General features: G+C 37.5%; 1 protein-coding gene across 25 annotated transcripts in view; it reads left to right on the top strand.

Moving 5' to 3' along the window:
* The window catches only part of DLGAP1 (DLG associated protein 1), an 843,036-nt gene that overhangs the window by 645,753 nt on the left and 174,719 nt on the right, over positions 1-22,564 (top strand). For all 25 annotated transcript variants that reach the window (XM_001915460.6, XM_070220811.1, XM_070220815.1 and 22 more), the window contains one exon: positions 18,087-18,264. In XM_001915460.6, coding sequence (XP_001915495.2) covers positions 18,087-18,264 — 178 coding nt within the window. The remainder of the gene's footprint in view (positions 1-18,086; positions 18,265-22,564) is intronic.

The following is a 22,564-nucleotide window of genomic DNA, read 5'->3' as shown; positions in this document are numbered from 1 at the left end:
AGCCTTTGGTTTCAATTTAATAGGAACAAAAGGGTCCAAAATTGGAATGACATCATTTAAAGTGAATAAGATCTAAAAGTTGTCCAAAAGGAGCTCAGCAGAAGCTAAGAACGTGATCATAGACCAAACAATCCAAAGCTTTCTCAGACTGCGTCCCAGGAGGATTTTGTACAGATCTGACAATATAGCCACTCTGTATTCTGCACTTGTCAGCCCACATTTGAAAGTCTGAGTTTGGTTCTGGGTGTCTTGTTGTCAAGGAGAAACTAACAAATTGGACCAACTTTAGAGATGAACCATCAAGGTCTTGGAGAGCCTGGAAATATTGACATAAGAAGACTAGATAAAGGGGGTGTGTCGCCTGGAGAAGAGAAGGCTCAGCTGGGACATGACAGCTGTGTCCACATCAATTGAAGACTCTTACATGGAAGAGATGTCTTTTTGTGACCTTTTGGCATGGTAGTAGCGAGTGTAGACACAGAGTGTTTAACAATGGTGGTTTGAAGAAAACCAGTGTCAAAGGAATTATTTAAAAGTCTGTCTTTAGTAGCTTTTCTTCTGTCTAAAATGAAGTCAGAATATGAAGCACTTTGTGAAAAATCTATCAAAATACTTTTACACAGGTTTTAACTGCTCCAATTTGTCAATGTCAACTTACATCTGTGTAAGTACATCTGCTCTGCCCTGATGCTCTTTAGATAAAAAGAAACACTCTGTATTCAGCTCAAAGCAGCATTTAGGTCATTGTTTCCACCCCCTCCTAAGAAGTACCATTGTGAGCTCTTTACCAGCTAGTACACTTGAATTGTCATCACATCTTTCTTAGTGATGACATTATTTCTTTCCTTACTGGTTCATAAACTGACACTATTGTCAACAGTCTTTCTGCAATCTCTAACTGCTAATGGAATTACTTTTCTGAATGTCTTAATCATGGCAATGCAATTTATTCTCAATAATACTGTATCAAGTTTTAATTATATTACTGTTTTGCAATTACTATGGCAGGAAAATTATACTTGGATTTATTACTATACTTTCCACCAAATAATAGAAGTATCATTGTTCTGTTTTCAGCCATAACAATAATATTTAGTCCTTGAAATACCACTATATTATTTATTGTCCTTAAAACTTATCATAAATGATCAATAGAGTGTCTTTTCAGGGGAAAAAAGTGGTGACGGTTTGTTTTTATTATGCTGACCCCCAAATTTGTTGGTAGCTTAATTGCTAAGAAATGAAATAGAAAAGATTAAGTACTTCTGTTAAAGGAGGATTCCTACTTCTGGTTATATACTCAAAAGACTTGAAAACAGGGACTCAAACAAATGTTTGTACACTCGTGTTCATAGCAGCATTATTCGCAATAACCAAACAATGGAAGCAACTCGAGTGTCTATCGATGGATGAATGGATAAACAAAATGTGGTCCGTACAGACAATGGAATGTTATTCAGCCTTTAAGGAAGGAAATTCTGACGCATGCCGCCACTTGGATGAACCTTGAAGACATTACGCTAAGTGAAACAAGCCAGACAAGTACTGTGTGATTCCACTTACATGAGGTACCTAGAGTTGTCAAACTCATAGAGACAGAAAGTAGAAGGATGGTTGGCAGGGGCTGGTCGGGGGCACAATAGGGAGTTTAATGAGTACAGAGTTTGAGATGATGAAAAAATTCTGTGGATGGATGATGGTGATGGTTACACAACAAGGTGAATATTTAATGCCACTAAACTGCACACTTAAAAATGGTTGGAATGGTGAATTTTATGGGTATTTTGTCACAGCTAGAGAAAGAGAGAGTTTCTTATTGTGCAGTAAATTCTAACAACTCTGTAAGATGGGTATTGTTATCCCTATTTTAATGAGGAGGACAATGTGGCTTGCCCAGTGCCATGGAGCCCACCGAGACTGGAAGCCAGGTTTATCAAATTGCAGAGCGAAGTTGAGCAGAGCAAGCTCCACACTGTGGAACTACCTGTGTCAAAGGCAACCACCCCCACAGCAAATCACATTTTTCTCTGGATTTCTTAAATTGGTTTAGTGATCAGTTTGATCCTAAGCAAACTAAAGTGAAGATAATTGCAGGATTCATGTTGAGGTAATACGTAAGAGTTGTTTTCATAAAACTGGTAACCCTGGAGCAGAAGAATGCCAGAGAAGGAGCCCCGCTACTCTGGTTCAGCTGTTCAGTTCTAGGTGATAATTCACCTAAGTGCACATGCACTGTGTACTCGCACAGACCTCCTTCTATAGTAAAAGCAGGCCGTAGTCCAAAAGTTCCTGCACAGGATTCTTCAGAAACAATTCTTTGTGTACTAAGTGCTGCATCCTCAACCAGCCAGCAATAAAACTCTGCTGGATATGTTTAAGTATTAAGAAAGTTTCTTTCCTTACTGTTGCCAAAGAGAGAAATGAATTCTCCTGGGCCTGACTATAGCCTGTCTATCATGGTGTAAGGCATCACCCCCCTGCTTTCTGTCACTCAGGAATGGAACTCTGCAGGTCATCCCTCACCACCCTGTCAGCCATTGCCAGTTCTCAGAGTCAGCCTGTGTGCCTCGATGGTCTTCGCCTTCCTTAGTGCCCTGATTCCCTTCAGGCCCTCATCAAGGTCTTACTGGGCCTCTTGTCACAATGTCTTAGGGACCCTCAGACCTCCCCTCTCACACTTCTTTAACAAATATTGGCTTAATATATGCTGGCCACTGTGCTGAGCTTTGAGAATACTGTGATGGAGTCCATACATTCCCATGATCCCAGATGTGGTCACTGCCCTCTGGAACCCACAGTTTTATGGAGGAGACTGACCATCAGGCAGTTACAACACACTGCAATAAGCCTCTGATGAGAGCAGGCTCAGCCCTGTATACCTGAGCACCCTGGGTATCTGCCATCCTGGACACTGCCCTGCACCCTGTGCCTCCAGGGTTTGCTCTCACAGTCCCTGGGTCTGGAGCACCTTCTGTCTGGCTCACTTTCACCTGGTGACATTCTTACCATTCAGGGTCTAACTCAAAGCCATCTTCTCTCTGAAGCTCTTCCTAATGCCTCCCCTCCCAATGAGTCTCTTCCTTTTCTACCGTCTACTGCTGCTTTCTTGAACATCTGTTATAAGTTTAACACTGATTATCTTAAAGTTACTTCTGCGTGTTGCTCTCAACCTAGAGACTGAAGTTCTCAAGGGCAGGAATCACGTGTCCTCCATAACATCTGGCACAAGCATTATGAATAGTTCCATTTGTTTTATATTGCCTTAAATCTAATGTTGCATAGTATAGAGAGTCTGAGGAAAGAACACTTGAATTCCAAGTGTCAGGAGAGTCTAAACATGATGGATAAACATATTTGGGGCTTTGGAAGGATTGAATTTTAGGTTGATAATTTCTGCGTCTGATGAAGTATTGTGGAAAGAGCTGCACTTTTGTTTTGGACAAGACTTTATAACTAAAATGGATTATCCCAGCTTCTAGCATGTGACTTGCTCATAGTAAGCCTGTGGCTTTTTGATAGTCTCCTCAGTTGAACAGTCAGCAATCCCACCTAAATCAGTCCTTTTTTTCCTGTAGAGCAAAGTTGATGGAGCAAATAAAAGGTGTAGCATCAAATGAATCCCCAAGATTATTCCCTCAACTCCCCTTTACCCTACCCTGAGCCTTGGGCCTCCAAGAGATAGCAAGGTCTACAGCATTTGACAATTGGAATGTCTCCCAGAAGTAGTGCTCACATTCAGCCCTTGTATCAAACATTTATGGAGGGAGAAAGCAAAGAATATGGCCGGAGATAAAGGAGTTTGCTCCTTCAGTTTGTATCTTAAACTGTAGAAATTGCCCTGTGTCTAAGCTGTGCTCTTCTGAGGGGGCTAACCAGTTGGTGAAATGGATCCCTTTGTGAAATTACAATCCTAAGAAAGAAAAGGAAAATTAGTGTTTAAGGAACAATGTGGTGTTGTGAAAGAAGTAAATTTTGAAAAAAAGGACTCTGTGGCTGGCAATGTGAGCACCTAGAACAAAGGAAAGTCAGGCACCTGCAATCCTGCTGTATTCTGTAAATATTTGTTGGCCAAGCATGGTCAATATCATCAAGAAAATCACTTTAAACTCAAGCAACCATTATTATAGCATCATAGATATTTAGAGCTCTCTCATGTTACAGATAAGAAAACTGAATCCCAAGAATTTCAAGTCATTTCTTTCAAGGTCATTCAAATAGTTAATAAGACAGCCAAGACTTGCATCCAGTGTCCAGATTTCATTGTCAATTTTTAATACATCAGGTATTCCCTTGTCTAAAGTTTCTTTTATTTCTTTTTCTTGCCTGATTGCACTGTCTAGAAACTCCAGCATGATGTTGAAGTTAATTGGAGAGAACAATCATTCATGCTTTGCTCCCGATCTTATGGGGAAGGTCTTCAGTCTTCCACCACTAAGTACGATGTTACCTGTACATTTTTTCTAGATGCCCTTTATTAAATTGAGAAAGTGTCCTTCTATTCCAAGTTTTTTCAGTCTTCATCATGAATGGTTATTGGATTTTGTCAAATGCTTTATCTATTTCTGTTGAGATGATCATGTGCTTATTGTCCTTTCTTCTATTGATATGGTATGTTATATTAATCTATTTTAGGATGTTAATGCAGCCTTGCATTCCTGAAATAAATCTGACTTGGGTAATAGTGTGTAATTGTTTTTGTATGTTGTTGGATTCAGTTTGCTATTGTTTTGTTGAAGATTTTTGCGTCTATATTAATGAGGGTACTAGTCTATAGTTTTCTTTCCTTATAACATCTTTGTCTGGCTTTGGTATCAGGGTGATAATAGCATCATAGAACGAGTTTGGAAATATTTCTTCCTCCACTATTTTCTGGAAGAGTTTGTGGAGTATTGATATTATTTCTTCTTTAAGTGTTTGATATAATTCACCAGTAAAGCCATCTGGGTCTGAGATTTTATTTGTGGAACTATTTTTAATTACAATTTCAATTTATTAACCTGTTATAGATTTATTCAAATTTTCTATTTCTTTTTGAGTGAGTTTTGGTAATTTTGTTTTTCTAGAAATTTTTCTGTTTCATCTAAGTTTTTGAACTTAGTATTCTCTTATAATCCTTTTAATTTCTGACAAGTCAATTGTAATGTTTCCTCTTTCATTGCTAATTTTGGTTATCTGTTTCTTCTTTTTTTACTTGGTTAATCTAGCTAAAGTACTGATTTTTTTTTTCAAGTAACCAACCTTTGTTTTGTTCAAAAACAACTTAATTTCTTTGTTTTCCATTTCATTCATTTTTGTCTCTAGTAACTATTATGTTTTCCTTCTGCTTGCATTGGGTTTAGTTTGCTCTCCTTTTTTATGATTGTTAAAGTGAAAGCTAAGATTATTGATTTGAGAACATTTCTCTTTTTTTAATATAGTCATTTATAACTGCTAATTTCCCGCTAGCCACTCCTTTAGCTACATCCCATATATTTTGATATATTGGATTTTCATCTTCATGCAGTTCAAAATACTTTCTAATTTCCCTTGTAACTTCTTCTTTGACACATGGGTTTTTAGAAATTTCCAAATACTTGTGGAGTTCCAAAATTTCCTTTTGTTATGGATTTTTAATTTAGTTCTATTGTAGTTAGAAGATATACTTTGTATAATTCCAATCTTTTAAAATTTATTCAGACTTGTTTTATGGCCTAATCCTAGAGAAAGTTCCACGTGCACTTAAAAAAAATGTGTATTTTGATTTTGTTCAATGGAGTGTTCTATAGATGTCTATTATGTCTGGTTGGTTGACAGTGTTGTTCGAGTCTTCTGTGTCCTTGCTGATTTTCTGTAAATTGTGGTATCCTTATTGGGGATACTCTCTACTTATTGAGAGTAGAGTATTGAAAACTCCAACTGTTAGTATTGAATTATTCATTTCTCCCTTCAATTCTGTCAGTTTTTGCTTCATGTATGTGGGGGCTCCATTGTCAGGTGCATCTGTATTATAAATTGTAATATTTTTCCTAATGGATTGACATTTTGTCATTATAAAATGTCCTTCATGTCTTGAGTAACATTTTTTGTCTTAAAGTATATTTGGCCTGATATTAATATAGCCACTCCAGTTCTCTTTTGGTTTGCCATCCTTTCACTTTCAACCTGTTTGTGTCTTTAAATCTAAACGGTGTCTCTTTTAGACAGCAAACAGTTAGATCCTGTTTTTTATTCAGTCTGACAATCTCTGCCTTTGATTGGAGTTTTTAATCCATTTACATTTAATATAATTATTTATATGGTAGGATTTAGATTTGACATTTTGCTATTTGTTTTCTGTATATCTTATGTCTCTTTTGCTCCTCTGTTCCTCCATTATTGCCTTCTTTTATGTTATGTATTTTTTCTCTAGTGTATCATTTAAATTCCTTCGTTGGTTTTTTTAAACTATATATTTAAAAATTATTTTCTTAGTAGTTACTCTAGGAATTAGAATATGGATCTTAGGTATTTATACATGATGGACTACTACTCAGCCATAAGAAATGATGAAATCCGTCCATTCGTGACAACATGGATGGACTTTGAGGGTATTATGCTGAGTGAAATAAGTCAGAGGGAGAAAGTCAAATACCATATGATCTCATTCATAAGTAGAAGATAAAATCAACGACAAACAAACACATAGCATTGGAGATTGGATTGGTGGTTACCATAGGGGAAGGGGGAAGAGAGGGGAGGGCCAAAGGGGTGATTAGGCTAGCATGTGAGGGGATGGACTATAATCAGTTTTCGGGTGGTGAACATGATGTACTCTACACAGAATTCGAAATATATTATGATGTACATCTGAAAATAAATTTAAAAAAAGAATATGGATCTTAATATGAGCTAGTTCAGATTAATATTAATTTAATTCCAATAATGCATAGAAACTTTGCTCCAATATAGCTCCCTTCACTACTCCCTCCTTTGCGCTATCATTGTCATACAAATTACATCTTTATCTTTATTCTTATAACGATCAGCACAGTTTTGAAATTATTGTTTATGGATTTGTCATTTAAATAACTTAGGGTAGAAAAGATTTCCAAAAATATGTTTGTTCTGTGTTTATTTTTACTTATATGATTATCTTGACCAGTGCTCCTAATTTCTTCTTCAGAGTTATTATCCAGTGTCTTTTCTTTTGATCTGAAAGGATTCGCTTTAGTCTATCTTATAGGGAAGGTCTGCTGATGATGAATCTCTCAGTCTATTTATCTGGGAATGTCTTAACTTCTTTTCTGAAAGATAGTTTTATTGTCTATAGACTTCTTGGTTAACAATCTTTCAGTGCTCTGAAATTTCCATTTCAGTGCCTTCTAGCTTCTGTGGGTTATGATGAGAAGTCATTTTTTAATCTTATTGATGATTCCTTTTATGTGATGAGTCATTTCTTTCTGCTTTCAAGATTTTTCTCTGTCTTTTCCTTTTGACACTTTGACGATGATATGGCTAGGTGTGGATTTCATTGAGTTTATAGTTTTTGGAGGTTTTTAAGCTTCTTGGATATGTAGATTACAATTTTCATCAAATCTGGGAAGTTTTTGAGCATTATTTCCTAAAATAGGTTTTTCTACCTCTCCTTCTGGAACTCCAGTTACAGGTATGTTGATGTGTTTGATGGTGTCTCACAAATCTTTGGAGATTCTGTTCATTTGTCTTCTTTCTTTGTCTTTCTGTTTCTCAGACTCCATAATATCTCTTGACCTATCTGCAAATTTACTGATTCTTCTTCAACCAGCTCAAATTTGCTGTGAGCCCCTTGAGTAAATTTTTCATTTTAGTTATTATTATTTAGTTATTACTAATAATGATAAATGATTCATTTAGTTACTGCATTTATTACTTATTTAGTTCATTTCAGGAAAAAATCATTATTTTCAACTCTAGAATTTATATTTGATTCTTACTTTATTATATCTGTCTCTTTATTGATATTCTTCATTTGTGATACATAGTTGTCATACTTTTCTCTAAATCTTTATACATAGTGTCCTTTAGTTCTTTAATCATATTTATAATTGATCTAAAGTCTTTGTCTGTTAAGTCTAACATCTGGATCCCCTCACAAACACATTCTACCAGCTGGTTTATATCCTGTCTATGACCATACTTTCTTGTTTCTCATAATTTTTTGCTGAAAATTGTACATTTTAGATAATATATTGTAGCCACTCTTGAATCAGATATCCTCCCCCATTTCCTTTTTATTTAAACCTTTGTAATTGAAAACTAAAACAGATGTACATAAAATCACACAAAACAAATATAAGACTTAATGAATTGTTATAAGGCAAATACCCAGACCCAGTCACAGTTGTCTCCCTCTCCTAAAAAGTAGCCACTATCCTAATTTTCTTTTTCTTTTTTGGAGGAGGATTAGCCCTGAGCTAATATCTGCTGCCAATCCTCCTTTTTTTGCGGAGGAAGACTGGCCCTGAGCTAACATCTGTGCCCATCTTCCTCTACGTTATATGTGGGACACCTGCCACAGCATGGCTTGCCAAGTGGTGCCATGTCCACATCCAGGATCCAAACTGGCAAACCCCGGGCTGCCAAAGTGGAACGTGCGCACTTAACCGCTGCACCACCGGGCTGGCCCCATCCTTATTTTTATGATAATCACTCCTTGCTTTTCTTTTTTCTTTTTTTTTTTTAGCTGAGGAAGTTTGGCCCTGAGATAACATCTATTTCCAATCTTCCTCTTTTCGCTTGAGAAAGATGTGTCTTGAGCCAACATCTGTGCCAATCTTCCTCTATTTTGTATGTGAGTTGCCACCACAGCATAGCCACTAACAAGTGGTGTAGGTTCACACCCAGGATCCAAACCCAGGCCACTGAAGCAGAGTGCACTGAACTTAACCACTAGGCCACGGAGCCAGCCCCCTCCCTTGCATTTCCTTATGATTTTATTATCCAAGTGTACCACACTTCATGTTTCCCATTTCCTTAATTTGATATGTATTTTGAGTTTCTTAATCTACAGATTTCCCCCTTCATCCTTTCTCTCTCTCTTAACCCAGTTTTTTTCTGTTGTTGATTTTCTTTGTTTGTTTTACCCTGTTGCTGCTTACTTTTATAGCAACTTTCCTGGACCACTGCTTTAGATTCTGTATTCCCTTCAATGTACAGCCACTGACTTCTCCACTTTCTTTCTTTTGTTTTTTTTTTAAGTTCTTCCTTACATTTTTAAACCTGGCTTCCTTGTGTTTACCCTGGGGTCACCATAGTTTAGTGATCAGCCAATTATTGGTCAGAATATTTCTTTAAATACCTTAAGCCAATAAGTCTTCCACCTTCTACCAATGGCATCTGTATATGAAGGCACAGTTTGCTTTCGCTTCCTGCTTGTGCAGGTTTTCAAGGTCAACCACAGGTGAAGGACCAACATCCTTCCTTTCATCATGTCTTCTCTGGGCATGTGCATACATCAAGCCTTCTAGATATTCAGCAGTGTATCAAAACTTTTCAATATCCTCTATAGCCATCAAATTTTCCAAGTCTTTCTTTTAAATTTTGGGTCAGACTCTTGTTTGCTCCACTTCCAACTGAAATTAGAGCCTTAAGTAGCTGTAATGTTAACAATTTCAGCCAATTCCTGCTGTTTTCAATAGCAACCTGGTGTAGGGTTTTTTCCACTGATCTCAGCTCTCAGATCAAATAGTATTCATGCCCTGGGAATGGGTCTTTTACAGAGAGCTGTGAAACTAGTCAAAATGTTACTGTGTGCTAAAGATGATGCTTTCAATAGAACTCCAAGAGGTGCAACTCCTGCATTGGTTTCAGGGTGCCATCTGTGTATAGCTACTGTGCCATGGAGCTAGGGAGCAAGGGGATGGGAGTATTCCTAAGTCAAATCACCAGAGACGCCACTGTTTTTATCTAAGTTCAGTAGTTTTTCTTGAAAAAGTAATGTTCAGCTTGTTCTGTGCCTTTGGTTTCCAGAATCTGAAATGGTTGATTTTAATAGTTTTGCCAGTATTTTTGCAATTGATTTTGTGTAGAATTAGAGTTGCTAAAGTCCTTACTCTGCTTTTTCAAAAGTCCCACCACATATGTAAAGTCTCTTGCTCTGTTATCTTGAATAATATTTTCCTAAATAGCCTTTGTGGCCAAGAGAATTGAAAACATATGCTGACACAAAAATTTGTGCATGATTGTTTGTAACAGCATAATTCATAATAGCCAAAAAGTGGAAACCAACCAAATGTCCACCAGCTAATGAATGGACAAATAAATTGTTATGTAAATCCATACAATGGAATATTGTTCAACATAAAAGGGAATGAAGTGTTGATACATGTGTCAACATGGATGAACCTTGAAAACATCATACTACATGAAAGAAAGGCCACAGATTATATGTACCGTATGTATGAAATGTCCCAAACAGATAAAAGCATAGAGATAGAAGATAGATTAGTGGTTTCCAGGGCTTAAGGGTAAGGAGGAATGGAGAGTGACTACCAGTGGATACAGGAATTCGGCAATTCCTGGGAAGATCGTGAAAATGTTCTAAAATTAGATAGTGGTTATGGTTGCACAATTCTGTGAAAACACTAAAAACCACAGAATTGTACACTTTAAAAGCATGGATTTTATGGTATATGAATTATATCTCAATAAAGCTTTTTTAAAATCCTTTAAAGGGTCTTAACTACAAGTGAGAAAAGAGAATTTTGAAAACTTTTTTCATGTCTAGAGTAATGGACAGTTGAGTCACCCTCTTCATTCATTTATGTGTTCATTCACTCATCTATTCATGAGATGATTCACGGGCAGGGCCTGGCATAAGGAAAGCACTCAAGTAAGTGTTGGTTATTATTATTAGCCATTAAAAAAAATTAAGTGCTAATCTACCACTGTGTAACAAAATGAATAAAATATTGATTCTACCTTCTAAGAGCTCAGAAATCTAGGGAGTACACAGATATGTCAGGAAAAAACTACTGCAATGGAAAAAGTATCTAACAGAGAAATATAAAAGACACTGTAAGAGTATAGATGGAGAAGTCCTTTATTTGGTCTGATGAGAACAAAGGAGGCCTTCTGAAAAGAACTGACCTAAATCGATGCTCTAACACCTGGTGACCTGCTAAATGAGTTGGAGTAAGCATTTTGTGGGTGGAAAGTGGAGAAAGGAATGTATTCCAGGCAAAAGAAATAACACGTACAAAGATAAAGAAGCGTGAGACTGTATGCCTGGTATATGTAAGTAGCAAAAGATGATGCTCGAAAAGTAAGTAAAGAGTTTAGACTTTTTTAAAAAAGTAAAAAGTTTAAAAGTAAAAAAGTAAGAAGTTTAGACTCTCCTGTCAACGAAGAGGATTCATGAAGGATTTCAAGCAGGAGAGTATTCTAATCGCTAGCAGGAGAAGAGAGATGCCTTTGAGGGTACAAGACTGGTGGGAATGAGCCTGGTTTAGGAGAATCAAGATGAAGCAGGAACTAAGGAAGTAACGGAGCAAGAAGTCCTGAGGAAGATGAGGAGGAAGGTAATTTTAAATGTATACAGGAAGTAAAACTGAGAAAATTTGATCATCGACTGGATTTGGGCAGTTAAGAAAAGGAGATATGGGGGCTGGCCCCGTGGCCAAGTGGTTAAGTTCGCGCGCTCCACTGCAGGCGGCCCAGTGTTTCGTCGGTTCGAATCCTGGGCGCGGACATGGCACTGCTCGTCAGACCACGCTGAGGCAGCGTCCCACATGCCACAACTAGAGGAACCCACAACGAAGAATACACAACTATGTACCGGGGGGCTTTGGGGAGAAAAAGGAAAAAATAAAATCTTTAAAAAAAAAGAAAAGGAGATGTGATAAACACCTGGATTTCTGGTTTGGTTGATGGGGTAAATTTCAGTGCCATTCATCTCAATGTGGAATAAAAGAAAAGAAGGGAATTTGAGGGAGCAGGTAACGTGTTCATTTAGGGGTCATGATGACTGTTGATACCTGAGGAATATCTAGACTGAAATGTACAGTAGTTAGTCAAAAGTTTAGTTTTGAAATTTAAGAGAGAGCTATGGACACAGATAGATTTGTGAATTGTCAGCATCAAGTTAGTGGTAGAAACCATTGAGTAGATGAGATTGGCCAAGGAGAGAATGTAGAGTGAAATGAGAAGATAAAGAATTGTAAAGTCTTAGGAACTAAAAACGTTTAAGGGCAAGGTAGAGGAATAGAAGCCCAAATGAGAGTTCAGGCAAGATTCCCCAAGAAATAGGAGATGAAAAGAGAATGGGAATGTGGAAGTCAGGAGAAGACAAAGGTTCCGTTTAAATTACATTGAACGCTACCCAACCTCTTGAAACCATGATTTCTTTATCTATAGATTGATGTTAATAGTAACCAAAGGTTTTGTAAATGGTAATAAATGTCAGATATTATTATGATGTAGAAATAACTCAAGAGGCAACTATCAAAGTGAACAAGTTTAATGAAAGTTATACTTTTATAAGAACTATAAAGGGGTTACACATGGACCTTCCGAGAAGAAAGCCAGACTCACTTTCACCAAAGCAGACTGACCAATAAAACACCCTGTGTTTGATTCCCTAAAACTAGTGACCAAGCAGTGTCACCCACTGAGTACCATTGTCCACACTGAAGACCGAGGAATCAAAGCGTTGCACTTTAACCCGTGAATGCTTGTGAGAGTGATTTGATCAAAGTGTCATCACCAAGGCTCAAATACTTTCATTTTCAAAATAGAGCAATTGGATTGACCCCCAGAGGCAATAGCATGTTTCCTCTGAGTCCTATGAAATAACCTTAAATTTCAGTACTTTTATAAGTTAGAGGCAAGACAAAGTGGAAAAGAACAAAAATTAAGGTGCAGATGGGTCAGTAAGATAGCCCGTCACCTCCAGAAGTTCTCCCCTTAGACTCAGTGATCTGGAATCATGAAACATTTTGTTCTCTGGAGGAAAAAATCCCAACCATCTTAAGTTATATTTTTTTAGCTTTATTGAGATATAATTGACAAATAAAATTGTATGTATTTAAAGTGTACAATGTGATAATTTGACATATGGATATTTTGTGAAATGATTACCACAGTCAGATTAATTAACTTGTCCACCACCTCACATAGTTACTATGTGTGTATTTGTGTGTGTGTGGTGAAAACGTTTCAGGTCTACTCTCAGCAAATTGCAAGTACACAACATGGTGTTATTAACTGTAGTCACCCTGCTATACATTAGATCCCCAAAGTGTATTCATCTTGTGAACTTATATGTTTAATAATATATTACAAAGTTAATAATTTTCTCTTTTGGGACATTGGTTAAAAATTTTGTGGTCTGAATATTATTGCATTTTCTCTTCTTTGCAATGGCAACCTTACTGATACGCTGGGCCAAGCTCATTTTTGTAGCTACCTCATAGTCTCCTAGGGGCGTCCTGCCTTTGGGTACATTTAAAGGACGTGATAATGAATGGGACTCAACCAGGCCAAAATCTCAGTTAGTTGTGCTAAGCCATGAAAAGTTAACTTAGCATAAGTAATTTAGGGAAAAAGTAGAAAAGACGGGTGTCATTTGAATAGGCCAACATCGAAAATAATTAATCTAACATGAGAGCTGATATTTCTGAATAGGCACACTCCCTTTCTTCTTAGCAAATCAATTTTCTTTTGAGATGATGATAAAGTAATCAGTGCATTATTTTTTGATATTTCTTCAATAAGTGTTTCTGCATCAGGAGCACATGTACATACTGTAGCCTTTATGTTGATTGCTGTGGGCTTTGCTCTCTAAGCGGACAAGATAAAAGAGTTCATTTCCTTATACCTAGTGTATTATTAAAGTATGTGTTGTTTTATCAGGAATGACTCACCAAAGTAGAACTATTCAATCCCTTCTGAATGATTTTTCACTTTGAAATTTGGGAATTATGCCCCTTTTCGTAACAAGTGGCCAGGGTGAATGATTGTTGCAAGATGCCCCATTTCCCCATCTCAGCCAGCAGACACTCATTTTTCAAAACACCAGACTTTCACGTCTTCTTTTGAATATACACTGTTTATGGAACAGCCACCCCCATTGCTGCCCTGATAACCATTTGGAACAGCATCATCTTTTATGTTGGCGATGTCACTGCTCTGGGTCAGGTTGCAAAATAGCCAAAGAAACACATTTGTCACACAACTCTCAAGTTCTAAGAGGAAGTGATCTTTAGGTTATAAATGCTTCTGGCTAAGGCTCTCTTTTCCTAGAAGAGATCGTAAAATGAAATTGAACGAAAAAAATGAATTCTTCAGTTTGTTTGTTGGTTGGGATTTTTGGCATCGGCATTTATAAAGTGACCCATTGTGAATCACGATAATAGCACACGACACATGGAAAATCTTTGCTTGACCTGGCAGAAGTATGTTCACATTTGGCAGCTACTTGAAGGCTCCATAGGGAACATTCGTAGAACAATCAGTTTCTCTTTTGTAACAGTAAAATACATAAGAAGTTTATTTTTGATGTTAAATTCTAGATCTGTTTTAATTTGATCCCTCCTTCAGTGTAATTGCAAAAAATGGCTGCTAATGAAATTTTCAGGTTTTACTATTACTGAGTCTTTTTCGAGTTTTTTTTTTTTTAATATTAGCACCTGAACTAACAACTGTTGCCAATCTTTTTTTTTTCTTTTCTGCTTTTTCTCCCCATAGCCCCCCAGTACATAGTTGCATATTTTAGTTGTGGGTCCTTCCAGTTGTGGCATGTGGGACATTGCCTCATCATGGCCCAATGAGCGGTGCCATGTCTGCGCCCAGGATCCGAACCGGTGAAACCTGGGCCGCTGAAGCGGAGCTCGCGAACTTAACCACTCGGCCACGGGGCCGGCCCCTCAACTATTATGTTTAAGTATTTTCATATAAGTTTCAAGAATGGGTGCAGTATTATGCACTGCTAAGAGGATGTTTGGGATGTGGAGAATATCTTTACCATCTGAAGACGTGGACATAGATGTGCATGGGCCTGATGTACAAATGGTATCTTATTTTTTATCAACATTTCTCTAATTACTAGTGAGATTGGTGCATATAAATCTATTTTCCTGTGAATTTATGTATCTGTTTCCTTGTGATTATCTCTTTATAGCCTTTGCCCATCTTTATTAAGTTGAACGCATTATTTTTTAATTCATTTTTAAGTTCCCTTTAGATATTATGGATGTGAACCCTTTTTGTTATGTTGTGTAGTATTGCAAATATGTTCCCTACTCCATGACTTTTCTTAACTTTGTTTACAGTGTTTGTTGAACAAAATTTTACATTTTTATGTAGTTCTATTTGTCAATCTTTTTTCTTTTTTTATGGCTACTAAGTTTAACATCATGCTTCTAAAATCTTTCTCCCACCATTTCCCTTAATATTTCTTTAGGCTTTCTTTATTAACTTCCATAAGGTTTTATAGTTTTGCGGTTTTTTTCATAAAATTCTGGTAAATTTCTTCTTCTAATTTTTAGGTATAGAAATTAAGATTTTAGAATACATTCTTCCATAGCATTTTAGATAGCTTTAACTTTGTAAAGATTTTGATTTTTAATCCGCATGGATAGTAGGAATCCATTTTTTCCCCCAATGGATGCACAACTCATCTAGCACCATTATTAAATGGTTGATCTCTTCCCCACTTATTTGAATCACCACCTTTGCAATATACTAAATTCAGACATATACTCGGTTCTGTTTCTGGAGTCCTTATTTTATTCTACTGATGTGTCTGTTCCTTCACTAATCCCACACTGTTTTCATCTTTGTAGCTATAAAGTATATTTGAGGTCTGATGGGGTATTTATCGCCTTCTTTTTTCTTTATTTTCTGGCTATTTTTAGATTCTGTCCTCTTCCTCCTTTAATTTTCATGTGGACTCTCAAATCTATCTACTCCTCTTAAGTTCTGCTGATACTTAACTCAGTCCTATCACTTGTTGTTTAAATTATGGCGACACTGCAACCACCTTGACTGGCTTTTCTCCTCTGGTTTTGCCCACAGTGGTCTACTCTCTAAACTGTCTTCATAAGGAAATCTGGTTATTTTGAGGCCTCGTTTAATTTTTAAAATAGCTTTGTTGAGATGTAATGTACATACCATACAGTTTTACCCATTTAAAATGCACAATTTAATGGTTTTTAGTATATTCACAGAGTTGTGTAACCATCACCACAAACAATTTTAGAATATTTTCATCACCCCAAAGAGAATCTCCATACCTTTCAGATATCGCCCCCCCAAACCTGCATCTTCCTCCTTCTTTACAACGCCCCTCTACCCCCACCCCATTCTAGGCAACCACTAATCTACTTTCAATCTTTATAGATTGGCCTATTCTGGACATTTCATATAAATGGAATCATATAGTCTGTAGTATTTGGTAACTGGCTTCTTTCACTTAGCAGGATGTTTTCAAAGTTCATCCATGTTGTGGCATGTATCAGTACTTTATTCCTTTTTATGGCCAAATAATATTCCATTGTATAGATGTACCACATTTATACTTATCCATTCATCAGTTGATAGACATTTGGGTTGTTTCCACCTTTTGGCTATTGTGAATAATGCTGTTACAAGCCTCAGAAAAACTTTAAAGTGAGTTTATTACATTCCAATAAAAAAATTCAGTGGGAATGTTTATTGCAGTTGCATTAAATTTATAGATTAATTTAGAGAGCATTTAATTTTTTTGCAATATTGAGTTTTCCATCCAGGAAAATGGTTTTTCTTTGTATTTATTTAGACATTGTTTATTACCTACCATAAAGTTTTATAGTTTTCTTCGTAAAATCCTGGTGCATTTCTTTTTTGTAGTTTCTACTTATTTTATACAGTTTTGCCATTTTGAATAGGATTTTTAAATTAAAATTTCTATTTGTTGGTGGCAATATATAGAACTATCGATTTCTCTATTTTTACCCTGTATCCAACTATCTTGGGAATATCTCTTATTAGTTCTAATAGTTTTTCAATTGATTTTCTTTTCTCTTCCAAATAATTAATTATATAATCTGTACATATATAATTAAAGTTTGTCTCTTCCTTCACAATATTTATATTCCCTATTTCTTTTTTTTATTTTCTGACTTTATTTGCTAGGATCTCTGGAATAATGATATATAATAGCAACTATATTAGGCATACACCTTTCTCTTTATCAACTTTAATTTTTAATTGCAAGCAATGTTACAGCAAAAATAAAAGAAATTTAATAATGAGAGAAAAATCACCCTGAATCCCATGCAAAAACGAACTTTAAAAATTACTGAAAAAAATTGTTTGTATATGTGTAGAAAGAGTAAGGAAGGATATACACTGAACTGCTGTGGGCAGTTCTTTCAGGGGTGTGGAATTCTGGAGCAGGAGCAGGGTAGAGAGCGACACCCACTTTCTGCTTTGTGCACTTCTGCGTAGCTTGGCTTTTGGCAATGAGCATTCCCTACTTCTGTAATTTTAAAATGCATCTTGGAAAAAATCCAAAGTTTCCTTAGTATGTAACGGGTGGTCTGGGTGGTCTTTGCATAACAAGATTTAGAGATGTGTGCATTGTTAATGGCTAAAATATTTAATTAGCTAAATTAGTCAACTAAACAAGACATAGATTAGATAGATAAATAGATGATAGAAAGATAGAGAGAGAGATAGAGATATTGATATAGTTATAGATATACACCTACTTGGCATTACTAGAAAGTCCAAAAACAAAAAGATGGCACAGAAAAGAAATGGGTACAAAGGAAAAGCTTACAAATCACACAGGACAGAATTCTGGGGCAGGGCAGTCACAGTTATTGTCTCCCTCCCCAGGATACCTAGGAAAATGTGAATGGGGAAATTATTTCATGGGTTGAAATGAATTTTTATTCCTCTCTAGTGTCATCAGAGTTTGATGATTTCCTATTAAAAATTTTCTTTCTGAGACACGATGGGGGAGTTTCACAATCATAGGAGGGCAGCAGTTTTACTTGCCCCAGTCTTTAGGATGCCACATCAATGATTGTACAGCCACATCTTATTGCTGTCTACATTTTGGAATATGACTAAAAAAATGTACCCCTTTGGTTGTTCTCTTCTAGAATTTCCAATGAGCACTCCCCCAAACTCCAGATCCGGAGTCACAGTTACCTGAGGGCAGTAAGCGAAGTCTCCATCAACCGAAGCCTGGACAGCCTTGACCCTGCAGGCCTGCTCACATCACCAAAGTTCCGCTCCAGGAATGAGAGCTACATGCGAGCCATGAGCACCATCAGCCAGGTGAGCACCGTGGCCACAGGCCATTAGCTACACAGGGTTAGTGGAAACTGAAAGGGCATGAAGCGAGGAGGCAGTCACTCCCCACGCAGACCGCTAATGCATCAGGCAAGAGGTCTGGTCTAAATGCTACATGTGTTCGGCCACAGCAAACGCCACGTATCAACAGTCTACCAGCAGGGTAGGAGGCCTCTGCAGATGGATACAGCACATGGGGGGAGTCCTTGGAAATTCATTAGCAGTCAGTTAGCACCAGCAATTTCTCATTAAGGAGTTGATGGATGAAACTTCAGTTGTAAAGATGTTTGAAAGATAGAAGGACAGGGAAGGCATCACTGGCAAAACCAAGGCTGCGTCTGATCATAAAAGGACAAGTATTAAGCAGGTCATCAAGACAGAGACAGAGGCACAGGAAATGAGCTATGATCTATTTGCCTCAGCTGGGTCCTAGGTGAATACTGTGTCTTGGTAATGAGACCGGAGCCCACTGCTAAGAAGTGGTGTGCAGACCTGGGGATGAAGCCTCAGTAAAGGTGGCCTAATGCTGCGTCCAAAATATTCGGCTGAGGCTCCTCCAGCACCTCCCACTGAGGGCTCAGAGAGCGTGGGAGAAGGCTGGGCTGCACAAGCTCAGGGGCAGAGCGAACCTGGGACTGTTGGAAGACCTGATCCTGCAGCTTTCAGGGGCCACCAGAGGTGCCCCGGGGGCTTCCTCTAGGAGAACAAAGAAGGCATTTTTTAAAAATGATGTTTAGGAACTCTGAATTCAAATTTATATCACAATTTTTAAAAATAGCACCATATGGGGGCTGGCCTGGTAGCACCATGGTTAAGTTTGTATGCTCCACTTCAGTGGCCTGGAGTTCACCAGTTCAGATCCCGGGTGCAGACCTGTGCACTGCTTGGCAAGCCATGCTGTGGTAGGCGTCCCACATGTAAAGTAGAGGAAGATGGGCACGGATGTTAGCTCAGGGCCAGTCTTCCTCAGCAAAAAGAGAAGGATTGGTGGCAGATGTTAGCTCAGGGCTAATCTTCCTCAAAAAAAAGAATGAAAAAATATAATAAGTACCATACAGTTAATTTAGCTTATATTTATTGAGCAAAACACTGGGCCAGATTATGCAAAAATTCAGTGATGAATAATTCCTGCCCCACAAAAGGTTACAGTCTAATGGAGAGCATACAAAAAAATATAAAAATTCTATCACAAACATTATTTACTTGAACACCACAAAAATACTCTGAGGTAGATGGGGCAAGAATGAACAATAAGAGCCACCTTTACTGAGTCAGGCACTGTGCTAACTGCTTTCTATTTTCCTAATGTTAGTCCTTGTTAACACTCTGTGAGATATGTAAGTAACCAGATGTTAAATGGAACTTTCTTTGTGGTCACAAAATTGTCAGTGAGATCCCAAAGCTAAGGAGAGAAAAGTGTCAAGTACCCAGGATTCTAAAAAGAGAGCTTCTACTCGTGAGTTCTAGGAATATGCATTTTAACAAATATTCCAAGCAATTCTAAAAAGGTAATATTTGATAAGAGCTTTGAAAACTGCTAGTCTAAATCCTATTCAAAGAATAGTGAATGCTCTAGTTTACTCAGAATACTCAGAATACTCGTAAAGGCAGCAATGGGAAATCTGTTCTGAATTTTGACCTGGAGACATTTTGCATACCAGGCCCAGGGGACTGGACTTTATTCATTAGGAATGGGAGTGCTTAAAGATTAATGAAAACTTCAGCTTTTAAGCAGGCAAGAGATACGAGCAGAACTTTGATACAGGATAATTAATCTGGCAAAAAAAAATGTAGGAAAGATTGAAGAGGATGAAAGGCTAGAAGCAGAGAAGCTAGTTTGGAAGACATTGTGATCATCAAGGTGAGCTACTGGTGGTGCTGCTGCTTATGGTGGTGGTAATGATCTCATGGTGGTGGAGATGGCGATGATGGTGGTGGTGGAGGTGAAGATGGTGAGGTGGGTAGTGGCGATGATGGTGGTGGTGGTGGTGGAGGTGAAGATGGTGAGGTGGGTGGTGGTGATGGTGGTGGTGGTGGTGGTGGAGGTGGTGAGGTGGGTAGTGGTGATGATGGTGGTGGTGGTGATAATGGTGGTGGTGGCAATGGAGGTGGTGGTGATGATAGGGGTGGTGGTGGTGGCAGACTAAGCACTGAAGTGAGTGGTAGGCTAAGCACTGAAGCATCTCTGATCTGTCAGGGTGAGATCCTGAAATAGGACTACTGCTCTCACCTTGTCCCTACCATTGAAATAGACCACCCTGCTCTAAGTGGATTCTTGAAGAGCAAAGGCAGAAACCACAGCGAGGCTCCGAGAGCAAGGCAGGGTGGGAGTCAGGGAAGCTGGCATGTGGGATTCCAGTATTTGCCCACTGTACATTTCCTTGCTTTAGAGAAATCTCCAAGATCATGCATACCTATTTATGCTGCTAACACGTGTACCAGGATACTCATTATCCCAACTCAGGGAAATAGTTGGTGCCTCATTTTGGTGAAATTTGGATTTGTTTTCTCCTTAGTTTTTTCACAATAAAAAGTATTGTGAAATACTTTTTACAATAGTATTGTTAAGCTTTGTTTAGCTTAACAAACTTTGTTAAAACTTTGTTAAGCTTATCTTTATTCTGGACAGCCTCGTGGTCATATAGCCTTCTGCAATTGTAAAATATGCTATAAATCCAGCTGTTGTACATGCAGAATACATCAGTGTACTTAAAAATTTTTGTTGGAAAAATGTTTATACACATTCACTGCTTTCATAATTTTACATATTTAAAGCAGGAGAACATGATACGTCCCCCAGCAGGACATTGCACCCACACAGATGACAGCTTTTAGTCCCTATGCTGTGGGTCTAATCTTCCTGGAGATAACATCACTTCCCAGCAACAGCTTAGTAAGAAATCAGCAAGTCGCTGAAGAGGCACATGTGGGCCTTGATGCTATGGTGGGTCAAGCTCTGCAATTCAATGGTGTAATCATTTTGCCTTAAGTAAAATACAGAAAGAATAGCCATCCTAAATGGATTCCTAATGATACATCATTTTTCTGGTTCCATATTCAATTTTCAAGTAACACAGTATCTTTAAGGATAATTTCGAACTTTCTCTTGCAGTCCCAACATTGTTAAGGATAATTTCGAACTTTCTATTGCAGTCCCAACATTGTTATTATTCAAAGGAGAATAGTTTCTGCTTCAAAGCAAAACTACCGTATATACTCTAGACTTTTCAGAAAGTGTTTGGCATTTATGATGTTGGAGATAGTCTCTCTTATGGATCACTAATAGCTGCCCTAATGATATAGAATTTAAGTGCATTGTATCCTATTCCCCTTGAAAACCTGATATATTATTCATCAAAGCTTCCTAGAAAGATCAAAGTAAAATGTTAGGAGCCAAGAAATTGGCCTAGAATAACTAAATTGTTTGTTTCTGCCATTCGTACCTCATAGAAATAAAAATCCCTAAAAACAGATTGGGCTTGGATGATAGAAAAAAATTGAACATCCTTTTATATGCTTATTCTCTTTCTTTATTTTTACTATATATGCATCTAATAAAAATGGAGGCCTTTTAAAGTAAAGCTTGAGAAGAAAGAATTTTAGAAAGTCGCCTATTTTTTAAATATTTGGCATAGTAACTATCATTTTCAAATTAGCTTAATTTATGTCTTAATTTATTTCAAGTCCAAATCTCAAATATCTTCATCTGGTTGGTAAACTAGAAGCCCAGACATATTTTGTCTGGCAATATGTTGGGTTTCTACATCATTTTTAAAAAGTGAATGTAATAGGCAGGTATTGTGCAAGTCTTAGAGAATTGGAGTAATTTGTCTTGTTCTTCCCACTACCCTATCTCACAAAATAATACCGACTATTTATGGAGTGCCTACCATGTGTCTAGAAATATAATATGCACTTGTATATATTATTTTATTTTTATCCTTACGGCATCGCTGTGAGGTAGGTATTGTTATACTCATTTTACAGATGATGAAAATGAATATCAGAAAATTCAAGCAAATTTCCCATGATAAAGTAGAAAGAGCATTAAACTACTCCTTGTCCCCATAAAAAAAATAAATCAGGGCCAGCCCATGACATAGCGATTAAGTTCAGTGTGCTACTTTGGCGACCCAGGTTGTGGGTTCAGATCCTGGTTGTGGACCTATACCACTCATCAGCCATGCTGTGGCAGTGACCCACATATAAAGTGGAGGAAGACTGGCACAGATGCTAGCTCAGGGCTAATCTTCCTCAGCAAAAATAAATAAATAAATAAATCCAA

This window comes from Equus caballus, chromosome 8 (assembly GCF_041296265.1).
Source record: "Equus caballus isolate H_3958 breed thoroughbred chromosome 8, TB-T2T, whole genome shotgun sequence".
Lineage (NCBI taxonomy): Eukaryota > Metazoa > Chordata > Mammalia > Perissodactyla > Equidae > Equus > Equus caballus.
The sequence above is the reverse complement of the archived record's forward strand: the minus strand, read 5'-3'. Positions and strand labels throughout refer to the sequence as shown.